The 22,644-nt window shown below is 38.2% G+C and overlaps 1 protein-coding gene across 8 annotated transcripts in view; it reads right to left on the bottom strand.

The window, feature by feature from the left end:
* The window catches only part of FAT1 (FAT atypical cadherin 1), a 489,274-nt gene that overhangs the window by 401,093 nt on the left and 65,537 nt on the right, over nt 1–22,644 (bottom strand). For all 8 annotated transcript variants that reach the window (XR_014175910.1, XM_081959700.1, XM_081959694.1 and 5 more), the window contains exons 4-7: nt 13,581–13,642; nt 8,176–8,505; nt 7,398–7,608; nt 4,974–5,113 (exon numbers count right to left, since the gene is read on the bottom strand). Coding sequence is in view for 7 of the 8 variants with exons in the window: in XM_081959700.1 (XP_081815826.1) it covers nt 4,974–5,113; nt 7,398–7,608; nt 8,176–8,505; nt 13,581–13,642 (743 nt within the window). In the remaining variant the exon portion in view is untranslated. The remainder of the gene's footprint in view (nt 1–4,973; nt 5,114–7,397; nt 7,609–8,175; nt 8,506–13,580; nt 13,643–22,644) is intronic.

Raw genomic sequence — 22,644 nt, 5'->3', positions numbered from 1 at the left:
TTCCCCAAGATCTTTCATGAAGTTATTATTTGCTTAAAAATCTTTAAAAAATACACACGGGTAGTCCTCAACCTTTGACCACAATTGACTCCAAAGTTTGCCTTGCTAATCAAGACAGTTGTTAAGTGACTTTTGCCCCATTTTTCTTGTTACTGTTGTTAAGTTTGTTTGCTGGTTTTGTTTTTATTCTCCCAAAGGACTCAGGGCGGCGTACAACATTAAAAAACACATCCCAAAAGTAAAAAAGAAATTAAATATATATCCCAAAAAACAAATCGAATTTATGGAACAATGCATTTAAAAATGAGTTAAAATTAACAGGCCAGGTTGGCTTGCTGGAAAAGCCAACTTTTTAGGGCGCGTCGGAAGGACCGGAGGTCAGGGATCATGCGAAGCTCTGGGGGCAGCTCAATCCAGAGGGAAGGTGCTCCCACAGAGAAGGCTCTCCCCCTGGGGGTCACCAGCCGACACTGTCTGGCCGACGGCACCCTGAGGAGGCCAACTCTGTGGGATCGTACTGGACAGTGGGAGGCTACTGGTGGCAGTAGGTGGTCTCGCAGGTACCCTGGGCCTAAGCCATGGAGCGCTTTAAAGGTCATAATTAATACCTTGAATCGCACCCGGAAAACAACCGGCAACCAGTGCAGGCCGCCTAAAAGGGGTGTAACATGGGAGCACCTAGGTACCCCCATGACAACCAACGTGGCCGCATTCTGGACCACCTGAAGCCTCCGGGTGCTCTTCAAGCCCAGCCCCATGTAGAGAGCATTGCAGTAGTCCAGGCGAGAAAGGACGAGGGCATGAGTGACTGTGCACAGAGCATCCTAATCCAGGAAGGGGCACAACTGACGTACCAGGCAAACCTGGTAAAAGGTCCCCCTGATCACGGCCGTCAGGTGTTCTTCTAAACTAAGCCGCGTATCCAGGAAGACTCCCAGATTGCGAGCCTTCTCTGAGGGGGCTAAAATTTCTCCCCCTATCACCAAAGATGGAACAAGGTGTACATCACTGCAGTTGTTAAGCTAGTAACATGGTCGTTAAATGAAACTGGCTTCCCTATTGACTTTGTTTGTAAGCAAGTTGCAAACGATGATCACATGAGCTGGGACATTGCAACTATCATAAATACAGTCCAACTGCCAAAAAAATATATTGAAATTTGATCATGTGACCATTATGATCCTGCAATGCCTTAAGTGTGAAAAACGATCATAAGTCAGGTTTTTTTTTCCAGTTACTGTTATAACTTTGGATGGTCATCAAACAAACGGTTGTAAGTAGAGGACTACCAGTATAAATAGAGAAATCTGTGAGAGGCATGGAGAATGACGCAGTGGAACATCATGACTTAAGTTTCTCCCCTTTTGCATGTGATCACAATGTGATGTTACACGCATGCATAAATAGGACCATGGGTGCCCTCCCACAATGCAATGTTGCTTTCATAATTTTGAATAAAACCGGGAATCCTCAGGATACCCCTGGATGAACAATAAAATAATATAATAAGTAACATAATAGATAATGCTATGATATGGTATAATGTTACAATAATAAAACAACACTTCAAAGCTTTCTTTTAGAATTTTAAAAACTGAATTCTTTAATTAAGAGAAGTTTGGGGAAATTGCCTTAGGCAATAAACATGTCTAGACTAGTTGGAAACTTTGCTGCTTATTAAATAAACACAATTCTATTTCTTTTTACATAATAGTGTTACATTCCTGTAGCCACAATTCAGTTAATTATTTTAAGAAAGGAATATGAAAATTCAGGTCAACTTTTATCACAAAAGTAATTTGTTCCTTTCTTGACAAATAATTGTATGTATGTATGTATGTATGTATGTATGTATGTATGTATGTATGTATGTATGTATGTAACAACCCCTGGTATGCTCAAATATGAGAGGGAGCTCACTACTCCCCCTTTCTGTCCTTCGGCTCATTACAGAAAACCATCCAGGCAGAAAACCATATTTTTTATTTTTAATGTTGCCTTTTTATATTTGTGTTGTATTTGTGCTGATAAATAAATAAAGGGAGACTAGTATAGATATATTTCAAGCTATTTAGCTCTTATCAGCTAGCCCAGGTTCAAATCCCAGTAAGGGTATGGCTAGCTGATGAGAGCTAAATAGCTTGAAATAGATCTATACTAAGTCTTTCTTTATTTATTTATCAGCACAAATACAACACACACACACACATATTGAAAACAAACTATTGGCAAATTCATTATGACAATCAAAAACGTTTTTATTAAATAGCAAACTATTATTTTCTAGAGCACATGGTCAATATTTGATTCTAACCATGAGAAAAATCAGTTTTGACAAAGAACCAAATATATCCTTTGACTAAATAAACAGCCAAATCTCAACGTCTGCCATGACAATGATTCTGTGTTCCCTAGGATTTGTATATAATGGCATTCTTTATCTCATTCTGCTAATAAGTCATAGTCTAACTTCTCAACAATTGGTATCTAATAAAACTTTCAGATCTACTTCAGCTGATGTTCATCAGCACATCTTCTGGCAGCATATTACACAGTTTAACAATAAGCTATGTCAAGGTCCCTTCCAATCGTCCAAAACCAGTCAATTACACTGGATAACCATGTTTTAGATAAAGGGGGAAAACTTTCTCTTTATTCATGTTCATCATACCACACATAACTTCTCTTTCTCCTCTTTTCAAGAGGAAAGGGTGGGCAGAAGAAAAAGTTGGCTCAGCTATTTCAAAGTACAAGTAGGACTGATAATAATTCTTTTATTTCCTACTTTCTAATCTTTAAACTGAATTTGCTCTTTAATCATTTCATATGTCACAGTTGAGTTTATTCAAAACTCAACTGCGTTTGCTTTTGTTTCATACAGTCTTCCTCAAAATTCTGCTGCCAAGTTGTATGGAGAATTGTTGTCATGTGGAAGTTGTTTCATGTGGTCTCAACAGAGAAGTTATATTCACAGTCATTTTATCTTAACATCAAAATAAACAGGAGGTCTTTAATCATTGGGATAATTCAAACATAAACAGCTATTGTTGCTTTATTTCAGGTTTTAATTTAAATAACCCCATATACAAACATAAATATAATACTAGTATATACAATTAAGACATATAAACAGATGGAAATTTTTGTTGGGGAACATCTAGTAGTAAGAAACCTAATCTGTCATTATTACTTTTAAGACCAACATTAATCCAAACATTAAAACAAAATTATTTCACTACAGAAATGATTATTTTCACTGAATTTGTGTGTATGTATATACACATTGTAGTATTTTCTTATTACTGGTATTATACTTTCATTTCCTATGTGAATTGTAGCTTTGTCTTGTTTCTGGTTTTCATTTATTGTACTAATGGTAGATAGAACACTGTCTGATTTTAAAACTGACACAAAGTGGACATATACTCACACAGAATCTTCTCCCTTAGAATTATGGAACTTTAAGCTATTGTATTATATTTGTATAGAAAACTCTTTTTCAAACAAAATTACTGTATTTTTCGGAGTATAAGACACATCTTTTTTCCTCAAAAAAGAGGCTGAAAATCTGGATGCGTCTTATACATGGAATACAGCATTTTTTGCTCCCAAAGCCCTGCCCCTTCACCAAAATGTCCGTGCATACCCTTATGGAGGCTTTCAGAGAGCTCCTGGGGGCTGGGGAGGGCAGAAATGAGCAAAAAATAGGCCGTTTTTTGCCCCCCCTGCCCCTAGCAGCACTCAAGCCTCCATATAGCTATTCATGTAATTTTGTTTGCAAAAAAACGGGCCCATTTTTGCTCGTTTCTGCCCCCCTTCCAGGAGCACTCTGCAACACCCCCCCAGGCCTTTTCATGCCTTTTAAAAAAAAAACAGGCCCATTTTGGGGGGAAACGGGCCATTTTTGGGAGGTTTGCAGAGTGCTAAAACTTTTTTTCCCCCTTTTGGAAAGCTTTTTAACTGATTGACGAGAATTACATTGATCAAGTGCTGTGCCAGCAGAAACACCTACCTATCTACTGTATTTTTCTCTCTCTCCCTATTTCTCTCTCTCTATCCCTCCCTCTACCTAACTACTGTATTTCTCTATCTCTCTCTATTTTTCTCTCTCTATCCCTTTATCTACCTACCTACCTACCTACCTACCTACTCTCTCCCTACCTACCTACTGTATTTCTCTCTCTCTCTCTCTCTCTCCCTTTATCTACCTACCTACCTACCTAACTACTCTCTCTCTCTCCCTACCTATCTACTGTATTTCTCTATCTCTCTTTCTATTTCTCTCTCTATCCCTCTACCTACCTACCTACCTACACTCTCTCTCCCTACCTACTTACCATATTTCTCTCTCTATCCCTTCATCTACCTACCTACCTAACTACTCTCTCTCCCTACCTATCTACTGTATTTTTCTGTCTCTATCTTTCTATCCCTCTATCTACCTACCTATCTACACTCTCTCTCCCTACCTACCTACTGTATTTCTCTCTCTCCCCCCCCTTTATCTACCTACCTACCTACCTACCTACCTACCTACCTAACTACTCTCTCTCCCTACCTACCTACCATATTTCTCTCTCTATCCCTTTATCTACCTACCTACCTACCTACTCTCTCTCCCCCTACCTACCTACCTACCTACCTACTGTATCTCTCTCTCTCTCTCTCTCTCTCCCTTTATCTACCTACCTACCTACCTACCTACCTACCTACCTACCTAACTACTCTCTCTCTCTTTCTCTACCTACCTACTATATTTCTCTCTCTTTCTTTCCCTGTCTATCCCTCTATCTACCTACCTACGTTTTTTTTTTAAATGTGCATCTTCAAAACCTTGGTGCGTCTTACACTCTGGTGCATCTTATACTCCGAAAAATACTTTATGCAATTCTGCCCAGGGACACTGAGAACGAACACACGAACACACAAACACAGTCTGATTTCTGTAAACAGTTCATTAGAAATTCAGTTACCTGCGTACTAATAGTCCTAGTTCCATCTGTTGCTTCTACTGTCAAATTGTAATTTGATTTCTGTTCTGCATCAAGAGGTTTAGCGACAACTAATGTTCCTGTGCCCTTGTCCACATCAAATCGGCTGTCAGAGTTGCCACCTGCTCCAAGAAATTGCACAAGAAGTAAGTTCATAAAATCCACTTTTCTTGTAACATGGGAGTATTCTTTGCTCTAATGCAAAGAATAGGAGGGCAACTATGCTACCTTTAAGACCCGTGGACTTCAACTCCATGGCTAACTCTGGAATTCCAGGAGTTGGAAGTTTAACTTCACGGGTCTTAAAGGGCCATAATTGCCCAACCTTACTCCAATGTTTTAATCAAATTCCCAAAAACAAAAACTTTGAAGCACCCAACTGGTAATCTTACTGGAATAAAAGGTTAATAGCCATTTGAAATCTCTAATTTTATTCAAAACTATGCATTTAGTGTTAAAATCCAACACAACTAATTCACCATGCTATATTTTTACTACTAGAATTTCTTCAAAGGCTTCTGAGTAAAAACAAAGATAAAGACAAGATTCCAGCCACCCTTTTCTTTTCCTGAAATTAATTCTGACCATGACAGATTTATTTTGAATGGAATCCACTCTGCAACAACACTGAAGTGGCATTGTATTAAATAGTATGAAAATGTTTAAAAGAAACTTTAATTAGTGTAATGAATATTTTCCCCCTCCCCAATTTTATTTATTCTCAATTTTAGATAAAATATGTCTAAATAATAAATCATGTTATTTAATACCAAATCACTGGGGATACCCTCTCAAATTATCTTACTTCCATGGTGCATATTATATTTTTTAAAAAATATTTTAAAATTTTAAAACAGATGTTTTCATTCATTCTTGAGCTGCATTTCTTTCACAATTACATTGTACATTTCTCCCAAACATATATTTAGTTGTAAAGAAGCTTGAGAGATGTTAAAGGCATTTAATCTCATGTATGCTTACAACAATTCATAATGGGAAGGATATTGCCTTATTACAAATAATACTGAATTTCTAGATTGCCAACTCTAAAAGCAGGATAAAGCTTCTAAATGCTACAAAACACAAACAGGGCTACAGTAGAACATCCTACTCTTTATCTGAATTGCTTAGGAGCACATTGCATTGGAGACGATAAAATAACAGACAGAACCATGGGCAATTACTGTGAACTAGAAAGCTGTGAACTGATATAAAATATTCTACATCGGAATGTTTTTTAGTGTAGATCTCATAATCTGACCGCAATTATGTGATCTAAGCAGATACCTTCTGTTATACAAGCCATGGGAAAGATGTAAAAAACTTCACTAGCAACTTTGTCCTCTGATACAGCCAAAAAGGAAAATAATAATAATAATAAAGCAAATACAGAAAATGTCAATCAATTTGATTCATGCTGGCAGTAACAGTCAATAAACTTGCAGTAACTTCAGGATTCCAATCAGTATGTTTTATTATCTACACAATAGCAACATTTCATGCAAATAGGAATTTCCCACAATTCCCATTCAGCTAGGAACAAGCAGACAGACATAGACCAATTACTCCAACTAGCTCTTATCTACTAACTAGATCTCAAGAGTGCAACCCAAGCGTTCTGGCTTGTTCTACTCTTAATAAACGGTGTGCACCTAATAAACTGAAATTGAACTGAAATTGCAACAAAGTGCATTGAAGAAAGTCTTCTGGTTGATATTATTTTCATGGAATATCTGAATACCTTTGAGTGATATTCAGTGAATGGGCTAGACTTGAGACTATCTGCTGGTCTCCATTTGGAGGTCCATTGTGTCTGACTATGGATTATTGGAATACAGTGTTTTAGAAAATAGTTTTGCATCCTTTTCCAGATTGATAGACATCAATGGCTTTTTTACAGAGCTCTTCAAAAATTAAATTTAAGCAGAACACCTGATGTATAACAACTTCACTGGGATGAAAGGACCCAAAATCTTTGTGATTGGTATGGCTAAATCAGCATTGTTTAGTAATGCATTCAAAATACTGTCCCTAATTATTCATTTTTATTAAATTGAATCTAGCTATTAAATTAGAGAGTACAATTATTTTTCATACTGGAACATACCACGCTGTTTATTTATGAAACAACCCATCAATCTCTTCACTCATCAACAGCATATGTTTAACTAAATCCTTCCCAGATTTCTTTTCATTTTGTAGCTACTGAAGAGATATAACTATTATCTAAATCAGGGGGGGTCAAACTCACATCGTCACATGACATATCACCACTCCCCCCTCCCTTCGCTAAACCAGGGGTGGACGTGGCCATAGTGTGATGAATTTGGCCTGCGGGCCATGAGTTTGACACCCCTGATCTAAATAATCAAGAAGTCACAATGAAAAATTCTAAAATTCTCTTACCTGTAATATCAAACCAGAGTGGAATACCAAGTGGCTCTACACCTATTACACCAATCATGTGAGCTACTGGATCACTTTCCATGACCGTAAAAGAAAAAAACGATTCTTCAAAAGAAATGGGTTCAGAAGATGGAGTGGGTTTGGAGATCCATTCTATATGAAGACGGGCTGTTGATGACTTTTGTGGACGTCCATTATCCACAGCTTTGATCTAAGAATATAACAGTATTAGAAATTTTAAATGTTTGAAGGAAAATAAATTATATACAACACAGAAAATACTGGACATTAAAATGGTCAAGCTCACAATCAGGAAAGGTCAAGAACCATTAAGTTTGTAGCTGCAAAAGAACTTTCAATTCAATCCTATTCAGACATTTTTAAACATTTATTGACTTTAAGGTTTATTCTCAACTATATTAGAATACACTGCATTATATTACCTGTATAAAAAGTATATAAATGTATAAAATGGAGACTGTATGTATGTAGAAGCAGGCTAGAAAACTATTTGCACAAAAAACAACTGAATCTTAGCCAAGAGAATGTTCTTTAAAAATCATTTGGTTACTAAAATATTACATGAACATTTTAATTTTTTATAAAAAGGAAAATACTCATCTCATTTATATTTTGAAAAAGCAAAAGTTTGGTTTGCTATCAATTTAAAGATTTTCCAGTATTTTATACCATTTCCCAAACAAGCTATAATAGTGTTACATAAAAATTCAAAGCCACTGATAGCATGCAAGGTCATGCCATTGAAATCTAGACTTACTGTAAGAATGTCATATTCTCCAGCTCCAGAATATTTCTTAGATGAGACAACACCCGTTATTGGGTCAATAAAAAATTTTCCATGCTCATTGCCATCTTCAATTTTATAAGATATTTCTGCATTGGGACCTTCGTCTTTGTCTGTAGCTACCACACGATAGATTGGTTCTTTTCTTGCTGTTCTTTCTCTCTCTGGTTTTTCACGCTCAGGCAGTTTGATTTGATAAAATTTTTGCAAGAATTGAGGTCGATTGTCATTTTCATCTAAAATTTTCACAATGACACGGGTAAGGGTTGATTCTGCTGGTGTACCATTATCTGTCACAGTTACCTAATTGGACAATAAAACAATTCACAAAAAATAAATGTTTCTTCTTTGTTACAAATCAAAGCAGACTGTGACTCCCCCTCTATTTTTCCCACTGTAGAACTTTAAATACGGTTTCCAGTTGTAATGTCTAAATATTTTGAAAAGTGGATAAAATGTGCCAACAGTATCTAATATAAGCCTAAATCAAACCAACTTCTTAAGTATTCATAATTGTCTATGTATCAAAATGGAAAACATGACTCACTTTACTGCAAGCACTTGGAAAATAATTAAATTCTGTCCTTAAATGGTGCTAATATTAAGTATAGTTCTAATGTTCAAAATATGTTGTTTAACAAATCAGGACTAGAACCAAATTCCGCAGTGCTGAAGCTAAAACAGGGAGGAAGAGAGTCACTTTTAAAATGATGCATTTATTTATAGAGCCACCCATCTTATGTGCCACATCTCTAGGAAAGAAAAGAACACAAAATAATCAACAAAAATTAACGTCCGAAAAATAACTCTTGAGTCCCTGAAATGAGTACCTGAATTTTTAAAAAATCACAATTATTGGGGGTCAGTTTCACTATCATAATTCAAAGCTTGGGGGAAAGCCATCTAGAAGGATGGAATCCTGAAAAGTGTATTTCATGTAGTACGGCTGCTACTTGGAAGACACTCTGCCTAAGTGACATCTATCTGACCTGATGGAGGCAAAGAACACCTCAGGGGGATGTGGCTTTGCAAATAAACTGGCCCTATGCCAGCTTTAACAATGATAACCAACATTATGAATTACACCTGAAAAGAAAATGGAAGTCAGAATACAGCAATGGTATTATAGAGGCAACCCAAAGAGTCTGCTCCTAAGTCTGAAGTCTTTAAAACTCTCAGTAATTACCAAACTTGCAAGACTCTTACCCAATTTAAGTCCTTATGCTAATTTATGAACATTTTTGCCTGAATATTATATTTCACATCACACATATGCACAAATTGTTCATTTCATGTGAAAATATGCTCTGTCATTCAATAGAAATCTACTAAAGTTGTGACTCCTATGATGGGATGGAATAAGATTGAATCAACCATATCATCATGCTTATGAATGTAGGTTTTGTATTTTTTACTTATATATTCTTTGCAGCAGCTGCCATGAAAAGGCAGAGTACAGAATTTTCACAACTGTACCAAACTGCCCTTTGTTAGTGATTAAGCTCTTCCTTTTTATTAAGATAAAAATGTTGCCTACATTTCTGATCCATACTTTTGGTTGTATCTGTTGGAGATCTATAATATCTAGACTCTGCATTATAGTCTCTGTTACGAGTCCTGAGAGTGTTTTGTTGGTATATTTGTCCATGAAACTGAAAATAGTGAGACAAAGGTTGATGAGGTTCGTGGTTCTGATTATTTCAATGTTAATGTATTTGGTTAGGTTGGCTATGTTCGGTAATACTGCTGACCTGGACTCTTTCATTTGTTTTGTGTCTAAATCTGCATTCTTTACATCCATAGATCCAGAACTTGCAAAAGAATGGTGTGGGATGTATGAAACGAAAAATACCATTGTAGTAGATTTTTAAGGTGCTTATTGCTTTTTAAAAATATTTTTCTACTGCTCACTAAATCAAATTGCTTTTGATTTGCTATCTTTATAATATACCTTGAGACTTTTTGTCTGCGTATTTCTAAGGCAGGACTTAAGAAGACGCAGTGTGAAAAAATAAGGAGTCTGCTTATAAAATCTTTCTCGTACTCTACCCTTCGTTGCCCTCTTTCTAAATTTCTCTATAAAATCCCTAATTCTTAAGAATGGATCTGACATAAGTAAAGGGAACAAGTGAAAAGGATAGAATGGTGTTTCATTCTCATGAATAACTTAAGTTTCTCATTTATTTTAGAATAAAATGTTGAAGTAAAGACCCTCTGCTAAATTCACCTACTATGTTGCTATTTGAACTTTCAACTCTACTGTATTTCTACCACACCTTTCCCAAATATCTCCAGGGCTGAATTTGATCCACACTCCAAACATATTTCTTTGAGAAACAATAAACAGAAGGAACATTCCTCATCCAAGACCACCTATAGATTTTATGGCTGAGTAGGGCTTTGAAAACATTATTACTAACACTCAGAAACTTTGTAAAAAATAAGCAATTGGCTAAGGTGGTTCTACCAAAACACTTATACAACAACAACAAAGATTGTTAAAGAATCAGGAACAGTTATTCATACTTTTAGTTACAACTGCAGTCCAATGCAGTTCTAACTAAAAATATGTCCATGGAATGCAGATTCCATAGTCTCTGAAACAAAATGTTTAGGACACTACTATAACTTCTGGAGGTATAACTAGGTACAGAGAAAATTGTTAGATAATAGCTACAGTTATAATGGTTTCCACCAAGGTCCTTTGCTCCGGCGGGAACAGAGGTTTAATCTCGTTGGTCGAAGGGTCTGCTGTCAGACTCAACCTTCACTGGATTATACATAGTTGCTACTGAGTTAATAAAGAGCTGTTGTTGCTGTTAGCCTGTGTGCCTTTCCATTACCCGATCTGGCGACGAAGGTGGGATTGGAAGGCAACTAGGCAAATCAAAAAGAGCTTAGCAATCCAGCAAGTAAATCAAGCCCCATCGACTCCGTATGACTCAGTCACCAAGCACTGGAACTCGTATACGCTGAGGTTCGACTGCTTCCTCAAAGCCAACGACCCCATGGGCCTTTCTGAAGGCTGCAAGAACAATGTTCCAATGTTACTGTGGACGGGAGTGTTCGAAACTGCTAAAGACCTGTCAGAACCAACGCCGCTACAATCGGTCTCTTGGTCCGTGCTCCAGCAGATGCTGACGACTCACTACACTCCCAAGCTGTCTAAGCACGTCCGCTGGCACAAATGTCATATTCTTAATCAGAAGGAAGGCAAATCGATCAATGAGTACGTTGCGGCAGTACGGAAGGCTGCAGCGTCCTGCGCGTTCCGAGACCTAGATGAACTTATACTAGACCGCATCATATGCGGTGTGTGGGACATTAATTTACAGAGGAGGTTACTTGCCAAATCTAACCTCATTCTACAAATTGCCTTGGACGAAGCCAGGGCATCAGAATCGGCTGTTAAGTCTACAGAAACCCTGCAGCGCCAAAGCACTCCACAAAATGCGTGAAAGAGCACATGCACACATCACAAAGCTGCAGAGGTTGAGCGGTCAGGAAACGAAGATGACAGCTGCCGCATGTGTAGTAGCCGAACAGAGGTTTAATCTCATTGGTCGAATGGTCTGACAGCTCCCTATAAAAGTGCTGCTGGCAGACTCAACCTTCGTTGGATTGTACATTTTTGTTCTGTTACAATAAAGAGCTGTTGTTGCCTTTAGTCTGAGTGTGCTTTTCCATTACCAGATCTAACACAAATAATTGCTTTTCCCCCCTAATGTTGAATGTAATTATAACAAATATGTACTTACTGAATTTAAAAGATGCTATATAAAGATTAGTTTAGAACCTAAGAAAATATAAATAGGATATCTTTGTTTCAATGGAAACAGAAGTAAAAGACAGGATAAATGTTAACAGTAAATAAAAAATAAACTTGGTAGTTTCTCTAGTCAAAACTTTTAATGTCCTGAAATGTTATGACAATATTCAATAAAAGCTAAATCAATACAACCTAAAAAGTTCCAGGCAGGTACATGCTACATATGTAACGTTTCTAAATTAACATATTTTGACAAATTTTAAAGTGCACCTGGATGTCAAGTGCAATTTTGTCTTTAAACTTCCCAAGTGAAATTATTTACCCCTGTATTAGATTCATTTATTTTACTGTACTTTTTTCTTTGATATCCCTGTTACGTTTTTGATGAATCTCACACATTTCCACCTGGCTCCTAGAACAGTGCAGCTTTTACTATAAGCAGAACTACTGTGAAAAAGAAAGAAAAAAGGAAGCAGCCAAATGTATTTGATGAAGTGCAATATTAATCTCTTGCTGATCAGGCCTGCAAACAGCTTACTGAGCAGCCTTCGTCGAATTGTCACAATTGGCATGGCTCTAGAACAATTGACTAAAGAATGGCACACAATGCATTAGTTTAATGTAATGTATAATAAAAGCTCAATGCTGGATTGCTGTTTCACGAGAGTAACTGAATTTGCAGGGGATTTTACTGGGATCACTGCAATGGCAGGCCTTCCTGTTCCAAGGATAAATGGACACAGTGAAGCATAATAATAGGAAGCAAATACTCAGATCATACCCATACAGTTTGCATGAAATAAATGGAAGCTGATTTCCATTTCTAAAGTTCAACCTCACAAAACAGACTCCAGCTGGGTGAGTGCTTTGAACAAAGATGTTGGTGCGCCAAAAGGAATGAACAGATAAACAGATAATTAAGACTGCAAAACATGTAATTGGAGACTTGAGGATGGAAAGTTGTCTTGTAAAAAAAAAACAACCCCTTTCCTTCGTCTAAGCAGTCACATAGGGACTGTTTAAGCCCAAATTTCCCCCCCAAGGACTGAAGAGGGAGACCTAGCATTTAGAACTTTATGGATTCCCATTTAGTACGCTCTCATTGCATTGAAGGGGAAAGAGCAGGAGGAGGACAGAAATATTTGGGAGGTGGATTGTGCAGAAGAAATGGGATGTGGTGGCTCAGTGGCTAAGATGCTGACCTTGCCGATCAGAAAGGTTGGCAGTTCAGCAGAATCCCTAGCGCCGCGTAACAGACTGAGCTCCTGTTACTTGTCCCAGCTTCTGCCAACCTAGCAGTTCAAAAGCATATAAAAAATGCAAGTAGAAAGAGAGGGACCACTTTGGTGGGAAGGTAACAGCATTCCGTGCGACTTCCCTGTTTAGTCATACCAACCACATCACGGAGACGTTTTCGGACAGCGCTGTTTCTTCAGCTTTGAAACGGAGATGAGCACTGCCCCCTCAAGTCGGGAACAACTAGTACACATGTGTGAGGGGAACCTTTACGTTATTGTGCAAAAATATCTCTCCCCCTCCCGTAGCAGAATTATTTTTCGTAGAAAAATACTAATACTAAATGTACTAAGAACACAGCAGCATAATTTACCTCTAATATATGTTCTGCTTGCTGTTCTCGGTCAAGTTTTCTTGAGGTTGTTGTAATTAGACCTGTAAATATATATAAAAAGATCAATTCATTAACCATTATTTGGTATGAGAAAAAGGGAATATTGTCAATTGCAATTTTATAATCTAATTTTGTTACAAAAGTATTGTATTAGCTTGTATATATGTATTTTCCAAGCCTATTTAATATTTGATTCATTCCTGACCTACTTGATGCTGTGATAATAAGCAAGAAAGTCTTAATGTTAATGGCAGCGTTAGAGAAGATCACTACTGAAGAATTCAGCCAGAGTTCAGTTCTTTATTTGCTTTCAAATAGCAAACAGAATCTTGCCAGACTAAACCCTTACTACACCAAGCCTAATGAATATAACCTGGAAGATTGTATGTAGGCAGTGGCTATCCTTACTCTCTTACTCTGTCTCATTTCCAGCTTAGGGCTGTGTTACCTCTTGTCTCCCTCCCCTTCTAGAATGTGCTCTCTTCTTCCTGGAAAATTGCTGTTTTACTGCAACCTATCAAGCCAGCTCCTGCTTCATGGGCATCATTTCTTACACTGCTGTTGAAAGAAGTTCTTTCAGACTTGCAAAATTCTGTTAATGTTAACTTTATAAAACTTTATATAACTTTAGTTCATCTGGTTATGTTTGCTGCCTGGTCTACCTTGCAAGGCTAACATAGCTAATATAGTTGATTCATTCACTTATTTAATTTCTATTGCCGCATCTCAAACAAGTGATTCTGGACAGCCATAGCAATTAGACTTCTATATTGCTTCATAGTGCTTTACAGCCCTCTCTAAGCAGCTTACAGACAGCATACTGCCCCTAACAACCTGTGTCCTCATTTTCCCAACCTCGGAAGGATGGAAGGCTGAGTCACCCTTGAATCAGTCAGAATCAAACTCCTGGCAGCCAGCAGTAATAAAAATAAAGCAGCTTGTAATACTGTATTCTAATCATTGTGCCACCATGGCTCTTAACAATTACATTTTTTAACAAGTTACACTACAGTTGGGAGCTGAAACGCACAAACCTTGCTGAACCAAACTGTGTATTGTCACACAAGAGTCATTGATACTTAAGGAATTTATATGGCATAATACAATTTTCTTTTCTTTTGTAGGTAAGAAATGGCCAATGTCAGTCACATACCAGAATTGTAGTGTCTGCTTAAATATAAATAACTGGAGAACAACAAGTACAGAAAATGTAAAAATGAATTTTTATCTATTCTGATAATTTACAGCAGAAGTCTTTAAACTTGGCAACTTTAAGATTTGTGGACTTCAACTCCCAGAATTCTCCAGCCAGCATAGCTAGTTGGAGAACCACCTAGAGCAGTGATGGCGAACCTATGGCATGTGTGCCACAGGTGGCATGCAGAGCCATTTGTCAGGGCACGCCAGGCACTGCCTTGTCAGCTGGCCAGCGCACATGCGTGCTGTGGCCAGCTGTTCAGCCTTTTTTAAAGCCATTTTTCCCCCTCCCCAGGCTCCAGAGCCTTTATAGGAGCCTGGGGAGGAAGAAAAGAGCCTCCCCCTTCCCCAACCGGAGGCCCTCCGGAAGCTTCACGAGCTTCCTTGAAGCCTCCGGAGTGCAAAAAACTGGCCCTAGGGGCAAACTGGAAGTTCAGGAAAGGACTTCCGGTTTGCTCGGAGGGTCGTTTTGACTGCTCTGGAGGCTTCAGGGAAGCGTCCTGAAGGTCCCTCAAGCCTTCAGAGCGCTTAAAACGACCCTCCGAGAAAACCGGAAGTCACTTCTGGTTTGCTCGGAGGTTCGTTTTGATGCTTCGGAGGCTTCAGGGAAGCATCCTGAGGGTCCCTGAACCCTCCGGAGGCTTTCCAGGGGGGGGCGGGGGATGCTGTTTTCGCCCTCCCCAGGCTCCTATAAAGCCTCTGGAGCCTGGGGAGGGCAAAAACAGCATGCAAAAAATGGGGGGAGCGCCTGTAGTGTGTGCATGCGCACTGGGGGATCGCACATTACATTATGGGTGCGGCACGCTTGTACACTACCCCTTGCGCTCCCCCCACTTATGGCACGTGAGCCAAAAAAGGTTAGCCATCGCTGACCTAGAGTTTCCAAACATTGATGGGTGGTATGTAAATTTCTGTATTTGTTCTGTACTTTAAAATGCAATAAACTTCATATTTTCCCAATGTTTCCTGCAATAATTGCAATGTCAAGCTTAAGATTGCCTTTGTGTTCTTTGACTCAAGTGGACAATCTTCCAGTTACACTTTAAAAAGTATTTTTAATATAGGCAAGATTGCACTGGCAAATATAATACTATAAAAGCAAGGGCACTGGATTTCCATCTTAGTTTCATGACTAAATGGAAAAAATAGGATTCTTTAAACATATGAGGATATCGATTGGTTCCTGAAAATAGTGAAATCACGATTCCTATTTGTCAAAAGTAAACATTTTAGGCCTTTGGGGACTGCATCTAATCCTAGAATCATGAACTGCTCTAACTGAATATAAATTGTATTTTCTTTCAACGTTTTTCTCCATGTCCACTAAACTGAAATGAAAGGTAATATTTTGGGGAAAAATACCGGCAAATTACGAACCTTTGAATTGCTTTTTAAATTAAGTGGAATATAACAATAACATAAGATTTTTTTTTAAAAAAAATAGATTTTTCAAGTTATCAAAACAAGTAGAAAAGTTTATGAAGATTTTGACTGAGGATAGTCAAACTAACCAAAAACACTAAGATATTCAGGATAGATCATTTACTCAGTTATTCGTCCACAGGAACAATATAATTGTTGCTACTGAGTAGTACCATTTAATTAACTTTGAAGCATTTTAACCTGCAATTGGTTGATAACCTTATCCAAGGTAAGAATGTATACGACCGTATACCAAAATAGAGATGGCAACATTTAAACAGAAATGTTAAAATCAATTAGTTCTTAGCCCTCTGGAATACAAATGTGTGTACACTCAATTCCTAAGACTTTGGGCTTAGGAGAGTGGAGGGAACCAAGTAAAATGCCTAATCTTCCATACAGCAAATTAGGTACTCCTGCTCCACTGGCCCATCCTACTTCATAGAGTACATTTATTTTAAGAATCACTATGTAAGCAAATTCGATCATTTAGAGAAGAAGCAGAATATAATTGTCAAGTAAATGAAAAAACTGCTGTGAATTTAAGTATGCATTGCATTATGGGGATGGGCAATAAATCTTTCCAGGAGAAATCATCCACTAAACTGTCCTGTCCCTTGTGAGATGGAGATCATATTAAGTTTAATGTGGATTTTAAAATGTATCTTTTTCTAAATAAAAGAAAATAGTTTGACTATTATATCAAGCTTGAAACACAAATGGTGCAGATTTGCTTTACCTTTTAGGATTCTTTCTTCGAATACCAATATATAAACAAGGAATTAATGATGACATGTACAGTTTGAGGCCTGCTGTGGTCATCTTCAGTTTGGCTGAATGCTTGGATAGCTTCAAATAAGACAAAGGAACACGATACTGGTCCTATTTTTTCTTTCCCTCTGACTTCCATACATTCAGCTGGAGAGTGTAAGGCAGTGGTTCTCAACCTGTGGGTCGGGACCCCTTTAGGGGTCGAACGACCCTTTCACAGGAGTCGCCTAAGACCATCGGAACACACATATTTTCAAAATAAAATATAGAAAACATAAAATAATTTTATAGCTGGGGGTCACAACATGAGGAACTGTATTAAAGGGTTGCAGCCAACGTTCCCTCTAAGGTGCGCAGCTGCGCTAGCGCGCAGGTGGCAAGAAAACACCGCGCAGCAGTTTTCAACTGCCGCGCAGTGATTTCTATTGCCACAGGCTTTGGAAGCTGGGGAGGTCCTTTGCAGGCAGCTAGAACGGGCCGCCTGCAAAGGACTTCCCCAGACTTGCTTTGAGGAGCACGGGGCGACTGAGGCTAGTTGTGAAGCCCCAAAGCCCCCACCGCCACCGGAAGAACTGCTGCCACCTCCTCCTCCTCCTCCTCTAAAAGGCAGCACTGCCGGATTTGCCGCCCGGCGCTGCGGCTGAGATGAAGCCGGCAAAGCTCCAGCCGGCATCTCCGCGCGTGGCAGCGGCGCCTCCCCTCTGCTCGGAGCACCTGAGCTCAGCGCTGGGTTACCCCTGCCTGCCCCCTCCTCCTCCACCGCCGTGCTTTTGAAGAGCCATGAGGCTGCGGGAGACAGTAGGAAGGCGGGGAGGGAGCAGGGGGAAAAAAAGCCTCATGGTTCTTCAAAAGCACGGAGGAGGAGGAGCGGGCACGGGTTACTCAGCGCTGAGCTCAGGAGCAAATCTGGTGGTGCTGTTGGAGGAGGAGGAGGTAGCAGCAGTTATTCTGGTGGCAACTCGTCGGCAACTTCAGCAGCAGCCCTGCCCACAATGAAGAAAGCAGAGATGGAGCAGATCCACGCAGATGACGTCGCTGCAACATGACTGGAGGAGGAATTCTGGGAGTTGAAGTCCACAAGTGTTAAAGCTGTCAGGTTTGAAGAACTCTGCATTTTTTTTCTAGGGGTGGAAGGGTCTTGTAACTTGACAGCTTTAAGACTTCCATGCTTCAAATGCCAGAGTTCCTGAACCAACAGGACTGGAGGAGAAATTCTGGGAGTTGAAGTCCACAAATCTTAAAGCTGTCAGGTTTGAAGACCCCTGGGGGTTTTTTCCCCTAAAGGGTTAGGGGTGCAAGGGTCTTGTAACTTGACAGCTTTAAGAGTTGCGTGCTTCAAATGCCAGAGTTTCTGAGCCAACATTTTGGTTGCTAAGCAGGAGCGTTGTTAAGTGATACTGATATTATATAACACTTTGAATTAAGCGGGTACCTTGAAGAAACATAACTTTGAGTTTCAAATAATACTGATTTCGTTGTTGTCTTAGGTGACATCTGTGAAAAAAATTCGGGTGCTCAGGCATGAAAATGTGCCGCTCAAACACTATACTTTTCTGCTCACATCGAAAAAAAATTAGAGGGAACATTGGTTGCAGCATTAGGAAGGTTGAGACACACTGGTGTAAGGAAATCAAGCTGCTTAAAATTTTAAATCATAAAGGAAAAACGTCCAAGTTGAAATAAACATGTGTAGTTTTCCTTTAGCCTCATGTTTTCAGACTTTGTCCAGGCTAAAGTTCTTCATGCCTCCAGCTAAAATGTGGACACAGCTTTCCCATTTATCATTAAACTGACCCTTTTCACTATTAACTATCAATAATGCAATACACTAAGCTCAAATGAATGCTGAGTTCCTAATTAAAAAGTGCTTTTAATGGACTGGTATGGAACATTCACAAAATAGTAAGGAAGTAACAAGAATAGGCTCTCATCAACTGTTTTTTTACAGCCTGAAAGATAATTATAAGTCAGCATTTGGATATACTTTCAGTCTGACTTTTTGACCTCTATACTTCTGGCAGGGCTATTTTCTGATTTCTAACAGATTGAACATCAATTAGCATATTCCACCATCTGGCACCATCTACGTTAGCACATCATCTTAAGGCTGTCTAAGAACGTTCTTCAAAATCTATTCTTTTCCTGCACTTTTACATGTTCATTCTTGGAATTAGTTCCAACTAGACAGACATGGTGAAAATATGTAATGCAAAAATCTATTCCACAGAACATATAGCAGCGTCAACACCAAATGTAGTATACTTTACTTACAAGTATAGTTGTTCCCTTCTATATCCCTTTTTTGTTATGCATAAACACATAACAAAAAAGGGATCTAATGGTATATTATGAAGCTGATCCAGTTATAGAATTACAGTTTTCTTAAAACAGTTTTAGAATTGCCAGTTACAGAATTTCCTTTAAATGGAAAGTTGAAAAGCCAGAGATGCATTCCTGAAAACCCATTTTACAATGTTCTCCATTTTAAGCATGAATAGTTCTATTAGGTTATCCAGCTTAACTGGAGCTTAAGTAAATTCTATTGTAACACTTATTGGAAAATTTAGACAGACTGCATTCTACATCCTTAAAACAAATTACAATAATTATAGGGCAAAACTGCAAGTATTCTTAAGATAATGTCATTTCTATAATGGTATTCCTGTTGCCTTATCTTTTAAAAAGTTTTCCTTAACTGGATACTCATTATAAATAGGCTTAACGAGTTACAACCTCAATCATACTGACATCCAAAGAGCTGCCCTACAGTATAACTTGTGAATGAATAAGTGAGTACCAGTGCCCTATGGGTAGCAGATGGCACACCTACTTAGCACAAAGTCAATAAAGTACATGCTGGCAAACTTGTTTGATTGGTATGTTTGTCAAGGAAGTCTTCAGGACTTCGTGTGCTAGATCAAAGGTTACCATTTTAGCTCATAGTTGGTATTTTGCTGTAACAGTCACTATGTTATCAGCTGTCAGGAAACACTAGAATTGGTTTCAGCAAAACTACAAAGTACCGCCATTAGAGTGCATATGTGCCGGTACCAGACTACTTCCTCAGTCTCTAAGCAGCATTAAGATGTTAAGATAATGAATCTGCAGATTTTGCAAGAATTAGACTTTTAAGTCATATAATGCCACATGAGAAGATGGATCCAGACATTGGCTTGCTGCCCAAGAACAACACACAATAAAACTAACATTCAGAGTATAACAAAAGGAACTAGCCACTCATAGCTTTACCCACTCACCATGAAAGTCTGTTTATGGGCACTTTATATATTTTATATGAATTCACAAACAACGAATAAGAACTTAATTGCATAGAATTTAAATTAATCCGGTTATTTTAAAAACAAAAGACGTCCTGTTCACAATACTGTAAATACTGTTTCTTGAAAGGACAAGGCAGACATTAATCAAAATATAAATTGAGCAACTTTTAATAAATATTTACTTTCAAATAAAAATGTCAGCCGAGGGCAACATTTTTGGAAGGATAAGACTTCAACTAGATGATACCTATGTAGTTGTGAAAAGTGCTTGACCGATTGGACAAAATTTCAATGTTTTATTGCTTTACTACATATTAGTTTTTGTTTTAGGATGAATCCCTCACATAAATTTAAGCAAGTCTGTTAGAGCAGGGGTCTCCAACCTTGGCCACATGAAGACTTGTGAACTTCAACTCCCAGAATTCCTCAGCCAGGTTTGCTGAGCTTTGCTGGCTGAGGAATTCTGGGAGTTGAAGTCCACTAGTCTTCAAGTGGCCAAGGTTGGAGACCCCTGACTTGTTTTATGAATTAACTGAAGATTTAAGTCACTTAAACTGACTATATTTCAATAGTTCTGCTTTAAAGCTAAATAATGTATTTCAATATTCAACTATATTCAACAATATTCAAATATATATTCAATATATTTGTCTTGATGTTTATTTCATATGAAAAAATAACAGCTTTTTAAAGAAAAGTAAACTACATTGATACCATTATTTTTTATATAGGTTTAGGGTCTTTGATTTACAAAGAAGGAATTGATGGCAAGTCATGAATGCTTGCTAATCAGCATGATTGACTTCTACATAATGAATTCTACAAGTTGTGGTTAAAACAAATCCTTGTTTCCTGTGATATGAAAAATACAACCATTTTATACCTTTTGGCAAATTTAAGTCTAAAACTAATCTACTGAGCACTTGTATTGCTTATCAAAGCAAATTATATATTCTTTAACCAAAAGAGCAATTCAATCCATATTTTAATTTCCCCATCTGTAGATGGTTCTACAATTATATACAGAAGTTCTGATGTGACTTTATGTGAAATTTCTTTAATCTCAAGTTTCTTCCCACTCATGTACTATTCTGTTGCTTAATTTCCATTTGGTTAAATTAAAAAGGGCTAGGAAACCGGAAAGCTCAAAGATAAAGCTCAAATGTAGTTGATGCTATTTTTAATCTATTTGATTATTTCATTGTGTTTGAGAATCAAGATCATCTGACTCTGAGGTTTGTTTGTTTTTTAACAAGAATGGCAGATACGTGAACAAAATGCACCATAAGCTTAGTAAAATAAAACTCATCTAGATGAAATATTTTTACTTCTCCACTTTTGTTTATTATTTGAAAGTAATAAACTGTATTGCCAAATTATCTAGTAATTTGGCAAAAGACAATATATAAGACTTCTGGTCTAATGAAAAACCCAGACAATATTAAAATATGCAAATTAAAAGGTAGATTACTTTGAAGACAAGGTATAAATTGTACAGTATATGTGTCCTGAGAAAACAAAAATATTTGTGTTGGGCAAAACTCAAAGGCAGGTAGTCCTAAAAACATTTCTAGGTCAAAACTGCCCACCTAGTTAATGTTAGCAAATTCTCCAAAGCTAAGTAAGTCTTTGGAACTTGAAGTCTTTGGAACTTGCTTACACTCACACTTTCCTTTGCCCAGTCTCCAGATGACCCATCACAGTGTTGGACAGGAGAGTTGATAGCAGAAATATGATAAATTGTCTGCTGTTATACATTGAATTTTAGATACTGGTATTCTAAAGTTAATTCAAAATAGTATGAGATTTGAGAATCTCATTTTTATGAGATTATGAGAATCTTGTGAGAAGCTGATTACCAACAGCTTCTTTTCTTTGCTAAAAATATACTAGGATAGTCTGTTCATAAAAGAATGGGGCGTTGGTTCTTACCTGATACGTCCCTTCTCTGGGCAGGTGGAGACAGCGGTCATGCATGGGTTAATTCAGTCAGTAACCAATAGAACTGAGTCTACCAAAGTGATGTCATCGCCTCTGAGGAGCATGCTCCTGCTTTTCTTGACAAAAGAGATATGTAGACTGCTGCGGTGAACAATCGCTTTGCGTCCTGTGACTTCACAACATGCTCCCAGATTTCCCTTGCGAAGTAGGCCAGGACCCCAAAGGGTGGGGATGACCTCTGTCTCCACCTGCCCAGAGAAAGGGCATATCAGGTAAGCACCAACGCCCCATTCTCCAAAGTTGGTGGAGACAGCGGCCATCCATGGGACATACCAAAGCTGGCGTGTCCCTGGGAGGAAATGAGACTGGCCTAGGAGCTGGAAGAAGGAAGAACTTGTTGAAGGACTCGCTGTCCAAAGGCCACATCCGCC

Source organism: Natrix helvetica, assembly GCF_964273705.1.
Source record: "Natrix helvetica genome assembly, chromosome: 7".
NCBI lineage: Eukaryota > Metazoa > Chordata > Lepidosauria > Squamata > Natricidae > Natrix > Natrix helvetica.
This window is presented reverse-complemented; position numbering and strand designations above follow the sequence as displayed.